This window comes from Crocodylus porosus, unplaced genomic scaffold, assembly GCF_001723895.1.
Source record: "Crocodylus porosus isolate Cpor-Errol unplaced genomic scaffold, CroPor_comp1, whole genome shotgun sequence".
Taxonomy (NCBI): Eukaryota; Metazoa; Chordata; order Crocodylia; family Crocodylidae; genus Crocodylus; species Crocodylus porosus.
Window position 1 is genome coordinate 14,822,806 of NW_017728907.1, and position 17,004 is coordinate 14,839,809.

The 17,004-nt window shown below is 41.8% G+C and overlaps 1 protein-coding gene across 1 annotated transcript in view; it reads left to right on the plus strand.

Moving 5' to 3' along the window:
- The first annotated feature begins 430 nt into the window (after positions 1-430).
- Positions 431-17,004, plus strand: part of LMX1A (LIM homeobox transcription factor 1 alpha) — a 111,950-nt gene continuing 95,376 nt past the window's right edge. The window contains exon 1 of the mRNA XM_019530840.1: positions 431-962. Coding sequence (XP_019386385.1) covers positions 670-962 — 293 coding nt within the window. The 5' untranslated portion in view covers positions 431-669. The remainder of the gene's footprint in view (positions 963-17,004) is intronic.

A 17,004-nucleotide genomic window follows, 5' to 3' on the forward strand; every position in this document is an offset into this window, starting at 1 on the left:
GGCGGGTTTCATGTCTAGAGGAGCGGTCCGCGCCGCTTTCATGTCACTGTTCGCACAAGCCAAAAAACTATCCCTCCCTGTTCACCAGATCCGCTCCTCGGGTTTGCTGATTTAGGATTTCCCCCGTCACACCCCGAGGCGAAGGGGCTTGGTCTTATGTGTGCACCCCTCGTTTCCGTCCTCGCAAAAAGGGATACATGCAGATCGCAGCCGGCGCGGGGGGCATAATAGCCCCTAAGTAGGAAAGTAACAGCCTGTGTGTGTGTGTGTGTGTGTGTGTGTGTGTGTGCGCGCGCGCGCGCCAGAATGATACACAAAATTTAAAACCCCCTAGCCCCTGAAAGGAAAGAAGAGGTTGTGTGCAGGTGCGCGCCAGAACGATACACAAAAATAAATAGGAGAAGCTAATTACTGGGCGGTTTGGGGGCGGGGGGTCGGGTCAGACACGCCGGGCTAGACCTGGACAGTGAAGCTGAGGCTATTTTGAAGGAATCAAATATTCCTCCCGGCCCTTTTCAGGGCCAGCTCCGTGAACCGGCTGCGGATCGTGCCCGAGTGAACCCGGGCCCGAGTCCCGGTGCAGGCAGCCCCGGCTCCTGGCCGCTGCGGGCACACGGGTTTCCCCGGGGAAAGTCTGCTGCACGCCCCGCGATCGCGCCCCCGGGATCCATGCAGCCGCCCTCCCGCCAGCCCCGCGCCGCGGGCACCTGCAGGCGGGCCGGCTGGGGAGTGGGGCTCCTGGAGCAACTCCTGCCCTGTGTTTGCTCGCTCGCAGGGAGAGCGGTGAACCCCAAGTCGGTGTGCGAGGGCTGCCAGAGGGTCATCTCGGACCGGTTCCTGCTGAGGCTCAATGACAGCCTGTGGCACGAGCAATGCGTGCAGTGCGCCTCGTGCAAGGAGCCGCTGGAGACCACCTGCTTCTACCGGGACAAGAAACTCTACTGCAAGCTCGACTACGAGAAGTAAGTGCATGGCCCCAGGCGGGGCCGGGCCGGGCCGGGCACACAAACAGCCCATCCCTACCCGCCTTCGCCATCCCCGCCGCGCGCCAGCGTGTCCGACTGCCGTGGGAAATGCCCCCCCCGCTTGTATTCATCCGCGGGGTTTCTTCGGCATGCCCCTCGGCGTGACCGTGCCGCGGCGGTGCGGGGCCGCGCGGGGACTGGGAAAGTCGCCCGCAAGCCCCAGCCCCGGGCCGCCCGCGCACACCGGCCCGAGCCCGCTCCCCGCCGCAGGCCGCAGCGGCTTAGCCTCGGTTTGCTGCCTTCTCTTCTCCCCCAGAAACAACTCCCGCAATTTGGTCTGTGGCACCGGGGTTGGGGCAGCTCGGTGTAGCTGTTTCTGCTCAACTAATAACATCGTTGAAATGTCTGTCTCCTTACTTGCGAGACTGCTGTGGGCTTTTTGCCTTTCCTATTTCTCTGCTTTAGGAAGGTTTTAGACAATGGGCCAATCTGGTTGAAGTCTCCTTTGGGAGTTGATGGCATGTGGAGTTCCTCAATCACTTTTGAAAAGGCTCCAAGGACACTTCAATGCTTTAAAAGTGTGGCTATTTGGTCTTCCAGCGATATGGTCTTTACTGGACTCTTCATTGGATTCATTCATTTTTTTTTTAACAGCGTAAAGAGCTCTGTGCCTGTGGCATTTCTGAGGGGGAGGAGGGGGAGGCTACTATACCTATGTAGCTGGACAAAATAATATCTACTGGTTTATTAGGTGAGGGGGGAGTGCAAAAGATCCTACCCCACCTCCTTAAATGATTTCAGGAAATCAGGGATTCCTTCATTCTCATTTACAGACTGAGTTTCTATCTACCCAGTTTATGCTGCCTACCTTGTAGCCATTCAGGTCCTGGCCTTTATCCTCTCCACACCCTATAAGGCAGGGCAGTGTTGCTATCCCCATTGTACAGATGGGGAACTGAGGCAGGAAAAATTCATAGTGAAATCCTGGGAAACTCTCACTGAATTCAATGGGGTCATCGTATTGCTCTAAGTGACTTGGCCAAGGTCACACAGGATGTCTGTAGTGGAGCAGGAAATTGAACCCAGGTGTCCTGACTCCTAGGCTTACAGCCTAACCACTTCCTCTCTGTAGGGCTTGAAATGTGAGGAAGCTGTGGGGAGAGCGGGGTAGGAGAGATTTTTTCTTGTTCAAACAGGCTATAGGGACTTGGTTCTGAGGTCTCTAACCAGGCACAACTTTAGATTGGGTAAGGACTCCAGGATGTGGCCTTTAGTATGTAGGAGGAGAGGAAAGGGAATGTCTCTTCTTATATTTTCATTCAAATCCTTGTGGAGATCAAGACCAAGCCCTTGTATAGGCAGATGGGGGGAGCTGGTTGTGGTTGTGAGTGGTCTGAGAGTACAAGGATCCTTCTCCCCTTCTCACAGCCTGGATCAGGGGATGGGCATGGTCATAAAACAGGAACTGCTCCTGTCCTTTCCCAGATGTGCATGGCCTCACCCTTTACTCCATACTGTATCACTGTGATGCAGGGCAGTGGCTCACATTTCACAGAGAAGTAAGGCTGGGAGGGACATTAAAAGATCATCTAGTTCAGACAGGATTGAACCTGTGACCTTGGTGTTCACATGCTAGGGGGGATTCTTGTCCCCTGTCACAGTTCCCCCAATCTGGGGACAGCTTCTTACTATGGACAGTCACTACCTAAACAGCACAATTAAATCCACCAGAGTCTGACCTATAGCCTAGTGAAGTCAGTGGAAAGACTCCTACCAGTTTCAAAGGGCTTTGGCTCAGGCCCTTAGTGATCAACAAAAATAGGATCTAGTCCAGCTATTCCACTGGATCTAGCTATGCCCTTTACGTTTTTATTCTAGTTCTGATTACGTTAGGCTTTGAAGTTTATTTTAGTGTGTGTGCTTGACCCACACATGGGTACAGTGATTTTGTTAACAGGGCATTCATCATTCCAGCTTTTGTGTAGAAGAACAATACAAGTATTTAATACATATATTAATCAAGAAAATTGGATCCTATGGCCCCTGCTACACATTACAGATACTATACAAGTAACTGATTAGTTGCACAATAAACTAAGGCTGGCCATAAGTGCAAAGTACTTATCCCATAATTAACTAATTAATCCTTCAATAAATTTAGACCAGCCACACATGCAAAATAATTAACACACAATAAAGTTATAAAAGTTAGTGCTTAAATATGTGTAACAACTCCTATAGCTGGTTTCTAGCCAGCTTTAATTTGAACATGTAACAGTGTTCTAACTTACTGGAAAATGAAATATTTTGGTAAAGTTATTTTTTCTGTCCCTTAAGGTAATAAGCATATAAAAAAGATGAGTGTATTATAGTAAGGTGGCTTTTGTAATCTTTTAAATTCTATATGATGGATTATTAGTTTAAACGCATCAGATAAAAGCAAAGTTTAAAGCAGAGTTTGTGTGAGTTAAAGCTTGGCATTGTTTTCAAATGCTCAAGATACAATGGAAGAATGCTAGGACCTGCAATGGAGTGCAAAACTTCATGGAAAAATGGCAAATAACTTTTTATTCATGAATTTGTGTGTGTGCAATGTGCTAATTCATTGGTGAGAACATAGCTACTGTTTTTAGTATCAAGATCAAAAGAAATGTGGTGTGTGTCTTCTATTTTAGCAGATTATGCATTCAGAACACTTTTGTTGTTATAACTAAGGAAACATATTAGATGTCACAACAGAACAACCTTTCTGTGTTCTAATATTCTTGGTTCTAGAGGTTGTGCTATATATATGTGTGTGTGTGTGTGTGTGTATACACACACACACACACATTTCCATAGTATCTGAATATTTAGATAGAAATAAGGCCCAATCCCGCACCCTTTGTTTTATCTGTATATTAGCCAGTGAGCCATCTGGGCCAATTAGTTAAGGTCTATTGAAGTGGACAGAGCAATGCTGAATTACACCAGTGGAAGATCTAACTAACTGGGTCTATCTGTATGAGGAAGAGCTACCTGCAAAAATAGCAAGTAAAATATCAATTATATGCCCAAGTAATGCCGTTTCCTGTGAACATACTTGCCTATTCCCATTATAAAATAGCTTTACTTTTCTTTTTTTATTAAGAATAAAAATGTGGAGAATATAAAATAGTTTTTACAGTTGTATTAAGGCCTTAGTCCTATATCACTTAACTTCATGGGAGTTTTACCATTGTATTAAGAGCCAGATCAGACCCTAACAGAAGAGTCCAGAGAAAACAGTGAGATGCATAAGGTTTTTGCAACCTGATCACATAGCCTATGCTCTCACATGAATATGTGGGGGGAAAACCTCCAGGGTCTCTTTCCCTTTTTGGCTGGTGTACTACACTTGTATGCATTTAATATCATGATAGGAGTTGTTTTACAAATCTACTAATCCTCTTCTCTTCTCATTCTGTTTATGGTTTGTTTCTTCATGTGCCAAAGATAGGGGTAGTTGCTTAAAAGTTATGTATTCATAGAAACACAGAGATTTGTGCAAATCCACCAAGTATAATGGTATATGGTCTTGGTATTATCAGTATGAAATTAAAACTAAGAGCACACCTAATGTTGGGAAAGGCTTATATTAAACTAAGATAAAATTTTGTAATGATCAGTTGTTATTATAGGTGGGTTATATTTTAGATCTGGCTTACATGTCAAATATAAGCACATCAGTGTAACACCCCAAATCCCACCCATGGGTACTTGCATCAGAATTTATGCACATAAAAAAATGTTTCTCAGCCTAGACCTGCTCCCATAGAAATCAGTGGCAAAACTCTCATTCATTTCAGTGTTAGAGTGAAATCCTCCCCCACTGAAGTCAGCGGGAATTTTGCCATTGACTTCAAGTGGTCCAGGATTTCACTGTCTTTCTAAAGGTTTTATTTTTCAGATGAATGATTTCTATCCAGAGTGTCCCTAAAAGGCATTTTACATATCACTAATAGCTATAGTTTTACCCTTGCTGCTTGTATCAGTAGCATTCTCATACCACTCTGTACTTGCTGTAGATTAAAGCTCTGTTTTTAAAAAGCTTGTTAAAGATTAATAAATGAGCAGTAGGTGAGAGTGCATTTAGTCACGTTGCAGGTGATTATAAGCAACCATGTAACTTGTTGGATGCTACAAGAGTTGACTTATCATTGATTAAGACCCCTCATAATTATTTACTAATCTTTTATAAGGCATTTTTTATATATTAAAAGAAATATTACTATAAGGAACGAAGGGAAATATATTTACAATGACAACTGGTGACACTATGTAACAGCAAATTCTTGTATAAGCCTGGAAATTGCCAGCCAACTAAAAGTGCCATGCACTGAGTATCTTCATATAAGAATCTGAGTGAATTTGGATATACCCAGAGCGAGCCTCATTGTAGTAAGCACTGTATAAATACAGAGCAAGGATAGTAGCTGCCCCTGAAGTGTTTACTGTCTAAATAGGCAAGACAGACACTGTCATAGGAAATGGTATAGTGAATAAGCAGAGGGGACAATATGATGGTAGCAAACACTATATTAGCTCACTGCTTATTTATTTATTTTTAAGTGGGTTTAGTTAGGAGGGGACAGACCAGGAATGAATCCTCTTCCCTACACCCTGGATGCCCAGAAGCTATTTTTAGGCTGAGACTGCAGCCCTAGCACCCTGCAGTGTGGAGGGATAGGAAAAAGTGGGTTTCCCTCACTCTCTTCAAAGCCTCCTGTGCTGACCAAAGCAGGGCTTCTTGGTACACAAGGGCTTCTGTGAAGCTGCTTTGCCTCCCATACCCCAGAACAGCCCCTGGGTGGGGCCAAGTGTTTCTTTCCAAATTGGAGTAAATTTCACCCCTGAGAATGCCGTAGTCAAACAAATCAGTATTTTAAATATCCTTGTGCCTCTTCTGCATTTTCTTTAGAAGTGTCCTCCAAAATTCATCATTTGCCTGTGACCAGAAACATTTGTTCCAAATCATTTTTTTTGCTGCCAGTGCGAAAACTGACCACACACTCATCCTGCTTTTCTTCAACTGACCAGTTCATTAAAGATCATTTGCCTGATGATTTCTCTAAATCAAGTTGGTTCCGCAGGCAACTTGCAGACTGTTTATCGCAAGCATTGGATATTTGAACTTAGACTCATTTTGATTGGAATGCAAGGTCCCGCGGTACTGTTTTCATCCTCTGACTGGATGGAAGCACATCTTCACATCCGGGTTCCACTGGGAACACTTGTGATTACAAATTCAAAATTTGCATTATGTGTGAAATCGTTAACCGCTGCTTGTATGCTTGCTTAGCTGATTTATGACTAGTGCCACCTCTTGATCCAAGTGTAATTTTCACCTGAATTTAGCTTTGTGGAAGGGACCCCAAATTTGAAAGAAGGGCCTGCTTGTGCTGAATTCAGTGACAGTTTTCCTTGTAACTTTAATGGCAGCAGATCCAGGCCTCAAGTTTTCATTGTTATTTTCACAAAAAATGAAGTTTTGTGAATCAGGCTTAGCTTTCCCCCTGTGCATGAAATGTATTATTGCAGGAGTTCAGAATGAAATTCTTGGTGCTGGTATTACACAGTGATAAGAGAGCATTATGATTCCCCTTCTATACCTTACCCACAAAGGAGATGAATCTCACCTCTCCAACAACACGGCCTCAGCTCCTTAACTCGAGATACCACAGTTGAGGCTTTCAGCACCAAAAGCCACTATTATATCTTGTCATTTTAGTTAAGATAGTAATGGGCTTACTGTCATTACCAGACATTACCTTCTCAACTCAAACTTTCTGCAAATCAGATCAGCAAATCCCAGTCTTGGGAAAATCTTCCCTGAGAAGAAACAGGCATTTAGAAGGAGGGAATTACTACAGCTGGTCAAAACGTTTTTGCCAACGTGCCAGAAAAATGGTGTGACTGAAGCCAAATTATTTTTCATGGAACTTTCTTGGGAAGTTTTGGGGATCTCATATGGAAAAGGAGAGAAACTGATGGTTGGGGTACTAGCCTGCAGTGTGGAAGAGCTGGGTTTAAATCCCTACTCTTTCATGCTACAGTGAGCTGGAGGAGGGATTTGAACATGGGCCTCCTGTGTCCCAGGCCAGTGTCTGAACCCTCCAAGACTGTCAAGACCAATGCTTAGAAACACAGCTGCCTTTACAGAACTACTTTAAAGGTTCTGTTTTCCTACCAACCCAGAACAAAAGCAAGTGTGAAATCCTTGGGCGAAGCAGCCTTTCTGTCTTCTGATCAGCTCTAGGAATTAGATCAAGAAAGTGAAATCTGAATTTCTGCAGAAACAGAAATTGGCAGCATCGCACATAACATGGTCCAAAGCCTATTGAAATCCACAGAAAGACCTCCCTTGACTTCAGTGGACTTCAGATTAGACCCTATATCAGGGATGGATGCCAAAAGTGACTGGGATGTTTTGCTATATTAAAAACTAGGATTAAACATTTCACCTTTCCTCATTGGTGTGAGGCTTGGGTTTGCATTTTGTTTCCTTTTGGGCACAAATGCATTACTCAGAGATCAAAACTACATCTGTAGATGCTCATATAAAAACTGGGTTTATGAAACCAGAGTCATAACCATTTGCTTTGAGTATTGTAATTTTTTATTGTTTTGGCATCGCTATTGGTAAAATAAAATATAACAAGGAAAAATCAGAAAAATAAAGATCATCCACTAATGACCATGTTAGTCAGCTGAAGCTCAGAGGCTGACGTGAAGAGCCCTTGAACTTTCATCTGTAGAAGGACCCAGTCCAGCTTTAAACACTAATTAAAAACACTTCTTTTTCAGAATTTATTTCTCCCACAATGTGAGTGGGGTCCCTGTTTGGGGCCTTATCCATTTTTTTAAAAATCAAAACAGACTAGGAAAGGCAAACTTATGCCTATTATTTTATATTGCTGTGTTAAAACACCACAAAACATTGCTTACAGAATAACAAAATAACTTGGGAAGGAGGACAGACAACCAAAATATTATGGAGCAGATTTTTCCAAAGCCTCTAAGGGATATAAAAGCATAAATTCCATTGACTTGCAATGGCACTTGTGATTATAAATCTTAGTGAAATATTTACATGCTCCACAAAAAAGAAAAGGGAACTTATTTAGCCTCTACCCGAATTAAATAGCATTCCCCCCTTCCATATTTAAGGAAAAGAATTTCCAAGGGCAAAAACATTTTCAGGCCCATTATTTCAAAACTTCTTTATGTTTTTCCTGTCCTACTACCTTGTTTTGCTTATTAACAATAATTTAAAAGCACAGTAGGTTGAAAAAAATCTCTGTCTTTCCCCAAGAAAAAAATATAATGTAAAATTTTGATCGGAGAGTTTTTAAATTAAAAAAATTGGAAATCAGAATGAAAATATTGGTTTCAATTTAATTTTTCTTTCTTCCCCATTCCCCCTTTTAAACAGTCCTTGTGGGTTCTGAAAATGCATCTTCAAACTAAATGCAGATTTTTGTGTTTGTGTGTCCTTTCCTCATCTGTGCAGTAGGGTTGAGTATACTTGCCAGCTTCACAAGCATTTTATTAAGACCAATAAGCGCTGGGATAAATGAGCCTCTACCTCCATAGAGATTCATTGATTCACTCCAGCTGTGGATCGGTCCCAAAATTACAAAGCATCAAGTTTTACTCTCACAATTTCTGGATACTAAGCAAATGCAGGATAGTTTAACAAACTGCTAAAAGATGTGCTGTTGTGTTGCCAGCATTCACAATTTTTATCGGTAGTCTTACAAATATATGGCAAGTTATGTAAAGCACCAGTTTCTGGAATCATGACACAAGGATCTTGGCTTGCTTGCTTTCTTTATTGAAAAAGCAAATTTCTGGTCGCAAAGAAAAGCTAGGAAGAGTGACCTGAACACACTGAAGAGATTAAAAAACCAGAAGCAAAATACAAAAAGCCCCCTAAATTATCCTTTTAGAAACCTCAGGATCTTTAAGCAAATCTCATAACTTTTGTTGTGGAAGTCTAAACTGTTGTTTTTAAAGGTAGGGTTGGCAACACAATTGGAAGAGACATAAGAAGCTAAGTCCTTTTAGTTTATTCAGCAGAGAACAGGAGATGCCTTGCTCATAGTTGAACAGTGTCTACAACAGAAAATTATTTCAGGCAGTTGATATCTATGATCTAACAGACAAAAAACGTGATACAGTTGAATAGCTAGAAGCTGACTACTCTAGGCATAAGGCACAAGTGTTTAACAATGAGGGTAATTGGCCACCCAGACGCGACGGGTTCTTCAGCACTTGCTGTCCCTAAATCAAACCTGGCTCTTTTCAAAAAAGATGTTATAGCTCCAGAAAAAAAAACAGCCCGTAGGCTTGATACAGAAATCACTGAGTTGAAGTTGTTTTCTCTATGCTGTGCAAGAGGTCAGAATAAGTGATCATAATGGCCCCTAATAAACCTAAAACCAATGAGTGACTAAAATAAGAATCTATGAATTGCTGTTGTAGAGGACGAGAGGGGAAGAGGTTTAAAACATTTTCACAACTTATCTCATTTGTGACAGAGCAGCAGACTTAATGTGCATAATAAACATAATTGCATAATTAGCTGCAAATCGCAACTGCTTATTCAGCCTACAATCTGTATGAAAGGGATTCTACTAATACCTTCCAACATCTAATTATCAAATTCAGCACCACCAAAATGAAATGATTAACTGAATGATACTGCCTGTCAAGAAATATATCTAGCAGGAAGGGAAAAGATAATTCTGAGCCATTCCAACAGCTGGTGGTTTTCTTTTCTTTTTTTAGGTAAAACTTCTTGTCAGTGAAAGGCAAAGAGTGTTTTGCCTTTGAATTGAGTGGGCTAGAATTTCCCTCCTTATTTTGTCAGATGTTGATATTATTCATATTATGATGATCTGATCCATTTTAGACCAAGCGTGGGTCAAAAGCCTGCAGCAAAGTCTCAGGGATAGTACTAATATACCATTTGTCCATGTGCAGGTAGCCTTCACCCTGTGAAAAAAGCCACGGGTAGATGATAGACACCTCTAAAATGGTGTAACCCTGTCTAAGTAGTGGCAAGTTTACCCCATGTTGAATCACAGTTCAGTCCATTCCCCATAGGGTAATTTGGCTGGGGATAGATCAAATCCTTGCAGCCAGTTATCTATTCGGAAATTTCTAGTAGGTCCTGCTTGATCTCTGTGAACCTAATTCAATCAGAAGTTATGGTCTGTTTCAGAAATTATCTGGTGATGTTCTATGGCCTGAGCTATGCAGATAATATAGGATTATAACTGTCCCTTCTGTGAACTTTGGGGAAAATTGGATTCAGTTTCGGTTTCCTTTCTCTTAAATTCAGGAGTGTGTTAATCTGGGATTCGGCTTCTACTCAGCATAAATATTTTCCCTGGGCTAACAGCTATGCTGAGTGAATTTACAGGGTGGTTAAAAAGGCTACTGTCCTGATTAAATAGTAGTCTATGTCCCTTTGGCACCATACAAATGGCTACACAAGGTGTTGTGCATTGGAGTATTAGGGCAGAAGTCAGGATCCTGAGTTTCAATCAAGAGCCTACATTGCAAGTGTGGGCATATGCACATGATCATGTATTAAATACATGATCATTAATGTATTTTGTCCAGTCCTCAAAGCATCCCATCCTGAAGGGAAGGGGAGAATGCATATGAACTGATTGCTTGGTAGTTAGAAGTAGGAAGGACCTCCAAGAAAGCAGAGTTGGGCATCCATTTCCAAGGCAGGGAAATGACTGCCAGCAGGGTTTTATCTGCTTGTGTTTTGACTGTCATTCCTTTGTGAAAAAACTTGTTGCAGAACCGGACCATTTATGTTGCTGACTTAGATGCCCGATTGCACTGGCACTCTTGTCATTTGTTTTGGGGAGACCATTTAACTGTGAAATGTAACAGCACTGAGATGAACAACTTTTGATGCCATGAAACCAATTTTTAAAAGGAGGTGCCTAATTCTCCTTGAGATCCATCATAGTTAAGTGCCTAAATGCCTTTAAAAATCTGCTTCACAGCTGTAAGGAAGGGAAAACTTTTGTTGCCTTATTTTTAGGGCGAACTGATTAAAGTCATTAGGATTATTGGAAGCATTCATGCTATTTTAGCTAGTACTGAGAATAGTCATTGGCATTTTTGATACACAGGGTCTTTTTCACGCTAGCTGCAGTGAATAAAATAGGAAGTGGTGGGAGGGGGGGAAACGAAGTTCACCTGGGTATCAACACGATGCTTAGAAGTGGCCTGGAGAAATGGGGCAGAACAAAGCTATGCTGGCATGGGGGCAATTATTGGAGGCAAGATGCTGCTTTATGGAGCTCCCTAGCATCTGTGGGAGAGTGCTCCACCTACTGTCTCCTTTTATGGGGTTTGCATGTTGCCAAAATTTTGTGCAGCTCCATGCATAATGCTTTAGGGAAGTTTTCAGATAACCTGTTTTGCATGTTCACCAATAACGTGCAGCTCATCTATTCTGAAAACCTTGGTGCTGATTTACCATTGGATGCAGACATTGACACTGAGACCAGATTTTCCTTATAGAGCTCCCCTCAATAGTAAGAATGGGCACAGAGATGCAGAACCTCACTGATTGTGCCCTTAAGAGTGCCCATTGGCAAGTTTAGGACTCATTGCAGTGAACTCAGGGGCAGAAAGAATGAAACATGCTTTCCTTGGGTCCAGGGATTCTGATTCTGCCTGGTACTGCTTGCATGCTCCTCTCCCCCATGTGCAAGTTTCAGGAAGAATATGACCCTGAATAACGTGCAAGGGAGTCCAGGGATTCTATTAGAAGCAGATTTGATGTCCTGCCGCAGCTGCATTTTCTGCCTGTGTTACTGTGTAAATTCAGCTCCTTTACACCTGGGATCCTCCAGATCCATAGTGTCACCAGTGTAGCTGAGAGCTGAGTGTGTCCCTGTAGCTGGCAAGAGAGTATTGATTAATATAGCCATTATTGTACTGATTACTTGGGGTTTGGAAGCACACTTGTTAGCTCCCTAGACCCACTTAACCCCCCCCCCCAAAAACCTTTGGTGGCAATCAGGGGTCATTAAACTACTGTTAAGGAGGTTATGGTGATATCTGCTTTTGTAATGCATAGACAACTAAAAATACCATGTGTGCTGGTTTCTGTTCCTAGTCTATAATTCAAGCCACGTGAAATGGCATTGGCCCCCCTCAGCCAGTGCTCCACTTTAAGTATTCTATTTTAGAAGGGGAGCAAATAATAGACTTGGATTGTTGCCCCCTTCATCCCTCCCTTAATTAGATTTGTGTTTTATGATTAACATTTCATATAAAAGACTGGAACTGGTGGATGTTTGGCATCCTTATGTGCAAACAAGCCAAATATACACATCATCTGTCCCTGAATGCCAGGCATGTGCTTCATCTTTGGCCCCTGATTTTCACCCTATCACCAGAGACCTGCTTTCTTCTTTTACCAGTGTGAAATTACAGACAAGCAATATGTCTTCCTTTGAGCAGGGGGGTGGACTAGATGACCTCCTGGGGTCCCTTCCAATCCTAATTTTCTGTGATTCTGTGACTATGTTGTATTGTGAAATGAGACTGACAGATTTTCACCAGCGCTGGTAAAGTGAGTCTCTCATTGTTTTATGCTTCCTGGGTTCTGACTTTTAGCTATGTTTTATTTTGGATCTGCTTTTTCATGTCGTAGCCAAAGAGTTCAATCCTTAGTCAGCTGGATGTGTGGGATATATTAGAGCTAGCTGAAAAATTTCAAATGTTGACAATTTTCCCATTAGAAATTTCAGCAAAGAAGCTAACCAGAGACAAAAAAACTGAAAAAAATTTCACAAGAATTTTCTTTTCTCAGTTAGTTGTGGTGACAGCCTTTACCTGCTATGATTGACTATGCTTTCTGGCTTTTTAAGCCCTTACTCCCATTTTCAGTTTCTAGGAAACTGTCTGCTATATATGAATTTTTAAAATGATATTTTAAAAGAAACAAAGGACTTTCACTCATTATGTTAACAGCTTCATAATAAAGATGAGTTTTGCAGTATGTTCTAGCAGTAACTAGATTCCCGACCATTCTAATTTCTGGTAGCTCATTCCATAGACAATCCCTCTCAGCCAATCAGCGCTTTATTTCTGGCTCTCTCATATGCTGGCCTGGGTTTTCTACATGCCGTTATCTCAGAGGAGCTCAGCTGTTTTACTGGGCCGTAGATGGAGATGTGGTCACTGAGGTAGCTGGGTCTTGACACGTTGATGGGAATGTGCTATGAGAATCGGGCCCAGTGTCTTGAACTGGTAATGCAGATGGATTGAGTGCCAGAAACATTGTCAGAGCACCAAGTGATTTGCTTATGGTGGTTTGTCCTGCTGCAAAAACAGACTATGTTCTGCACAAAAGGAAGCCTCTGTCTCCCTTTTCCCTTCAGCCTCAGGTAGACAGAAGGTCAGTAAACCAGTCTAGAGGTGATGAGCTCATATTCCAATTAACATACCAGAGGATGTGTGAAGTATTCCTAACATGTGAAGTCAGAAGGCCTTTCTTAATATTGGTGTTACCTGGTCATTTTAGAGTTAAGTATGAATTCAGGGGGGATCCTGAGGTTCCAGTCCCCTTTGCTGACGGGAGCCACTTGACTTTGATGGGGTGAAGGTTTGTATTAGAGCTGGACCTTGGAAGCATGTTCTGCTTCTGGCTAAGTTATGAAATGGTTGCTCTTTATCTCTAGCAGGCATTGGGCCACCTTGTGGTGGTGATGGCTGCATGGGCAGAAGGTAAGCTATAAAGAGATGACTACATATATAGAATCATAGAAAATTAGGGTTGGAAGGGACCTCAGGAGGTCATTTAGTTCAACCCCCTGCTCAAAGCAGGGCCGTCCTCAATTAGGTTCATCATCAGAGCCAAGGCTTTGTCAAGCCGGGTCTTAAAACCCTCCAAGGATGGAGATACCACCTCCTCCCTAGGTAACCTGTTCCAGTGCTAGTGAGAAATTTTTTCCTAATATCTAACCTAAACTTCCCTTGCTGCAATGTGAAATCATTACTGCTTGTTCTGTCATGTATGCAGAACCAGAGCCTCTGTGTGTCTTGTTGCCTTTCCAGTCTAGTCTCATGTTGATATTGTTGCTTACAAGTGGGACAGTTTTCTGTGGGATTTCACAGGATGAGTATCTGAATGAGAGAACAAAGTAGGAGGGGAGGGGAGCAGATTGCAAAAGTATTGCTTAGTCATGAGACAAATTTGGGGCAGAAATTTCATTTGCTTCAGTACATTGTATATTGATATGCACTGATATACAGAATTATTGAATCTAGGGTTAAAAAACCAAACAAAAACGTACCTAGGAAGAATGCTGACATGCTAACTGCTTTTGTTTACTCAGGGCCAGTGTTTTCTATCCTTTCCCATGCTCAGTAGTACCTGCCTCTCCAAGTAATTGCACTAAAATTAACAAAGCTGTTATTAGCACAGTAAGGTAAAACTCTTTATGAAGCAGAATGTAAGAATCCATCCCTTTATTGGATGGATTACCTTGATCTCAAATTAGAAGGTGTGTTCTTATTGAGTTTGTAATTACTTTATTTTCTTTATTTTATTTAACCTCAAAGTAGATTCAAGTAGAAATCTGGCAGAACACTTCTGATTTTTTTTGGAATGGGACACTTTTATTTTCCATTTCAAAATGACTTTTGGTTGTCATTGTCAAAATGTTGTATAACATAATAGAAAATGTAAAAGAAATGTTAAATCCAGGGGGAAAAAATTGCTTTTCTTGAAACAGAAGCACTTTGACACAAAATGATTTTTTTTTAATTTATTTTTTGCTTTCCTTGATTTTTGGAACAGAACATTTTTCAAATTCTCGATATTCCCTGACAAATGAAAAATCTAGTTCACGTCCAGCTGAGTATGAACTAAGATTGTCCTTTTTATGTCTTATGCTGTACTACTGTAAGCCAGGGGTTTTCAACCTTTTTTAGTAAGTGTACCCCCCAGTGGATGGACGCCTATCCCCATAAGAGACATTTAAAAGTAGACTGAATAATTCACACAAAAAACAGCAACAATTTGACTCAAACTGGATGGACTAGCCACCACTGAAATCAAAAGGTGTTGAATTCTGGGGAATTTTAAGAATTCATCAAACTGACTGATGTAAGGGTCTCCTCTGTGTCCAACTTAATAATATGATTCTTTGAGAGCATGTATTAGCAGACAACTTCTTGCTCAGACATAATCAATAGGTGTTTTGGTGTTAGGACTCTATGATTGGACCTAATAGCATAACAATTTCTCAATTTCTGTACTGTTTGTTTGATGTCAGATGTGTCTTTCTTGGGCTTTCTCATCACCTCTCCCATCTGGCATTTATCAGCCAGGGACTGTATTCATCAGCCCCTCTACTTTTATTGAAGAACTCAGTATCTTGCAGGATGGCGAAAATAAATGTCCATTTTCTTTAGCTAGTGTTGGAATAATGTAATAATACCGGTCTAAATGGATCAAAATAGAGAAGAGGCTGAGTTATATTAAATACAAATTATTTTCTTCTGGGCTTTTTTTGGTTGAATTCAATAGGGGACCACTTAAGCTGTGATGGATTAAGTGAAAATTAATCCCTGTCCTTGTGCGTACGACAAAATTCTTGGATTTAGGAGATCTGTGTTCAATTTCTGGTTCTGTCATCATCACTGTCTTGCTGTGTGGCTTTGGGCCAACTTATTTAACTTGCTCTGTGACTCAGTTTCACAGTTCACAAAATGGAGTTACTAACATGTGCCCTGAAGGGGTGTTGTTTTGCTCCAGTCATTATCGTTTGAGGAATGTTCTGAGCATGGCAGATAGAAGGTGCTATATAAGATGACTATCTTTGCAAAGCAAACCAGTTTTTAATGTGGATAGAAATAGTCCACTTCCACCCAAATGGCTGCTTACTTTCACTGGGCTCAGGTCTTTTAAACCTATTTTCATAGTTATAGATTTTTCTTCTTTTTCCATGGTACCACTTGACAGGAAGAGTTTTTTTCCTGAGTTTCCATTTATCCCCTAAAAATAAAAAAGATGATGGGAATCGCTTGTATCCCAAAATGTAGCTTTAATCTCAGTGCCTTTTCAAAGGAGAGAATTTGCTCTCTAAAGTAAGGACAGCTATAATGATCGCTCTTCATCATGGCAACCCTGCAAGACATGAAGTTTGCCCTGAGTAGAAAGGCAAGGAGTTTGTAGGAGTCAGTGAGCGTCTCCACTTTTCTCTGGGATGTAAATACCTAGAGGAGCATAGTGCGTTTGTTGGGTATCCCTCAGACAGTAATTGTACTTTCTGAGCCCATCAGGGCCATGTATTGATTCTTCACAGCTGTCTCCCCGTCGCTGTTGACTATACATTGTCTCCCCCTCTCCTCCCCTTGTGGGCTTCATTTCCTAATGCCGCTCTTAGGGAGATCTTTCTGTTGTTGACAGCGGAACAAATCCCTTTTAACACAACCATCACTCCTTCCTCCATTGTCCTCCCCCTTCTCCTTCACCCCCACTGGCACCGTGCAAATTTCCCCGTTGCATGTCTATTCCTCTGGAATGATAACAGCTATCTCCGAGTCTCAGCAGAATGACGGGCCACAGGCAGAACTTGATGAGACACAGAAACTCTCCTGCATTTGAAGGAAGCAAAGTAGGATGTAAACACAGTGATGAGTGTCTTGTCAGGAAAGCCAGTGATACCTCAAGGAGAAATAGTCCTAAACAACCCTTTTTCATTGTAGTCTGTGCGTATCCCTTTACTTCTTATTTCCCCTCCACAAGGCTCTTTAAATGAATCCATGATCTGTAGTTCTTATGGGTTTCATCCTGCCCAGCTGAATTCAGAGGTGCAAACTGTGAGCTGTTTACACTGCATATATCAAATCCCTTTTAACACAATCCATCTGAATTTAATTGGGTCACATATGAAGAGTCAAGCGTAGAGCCTCCTGTTTCCAGTTAATTTGTTGAAATTTTGGGAATTAAGATGTTGGAGGGGAT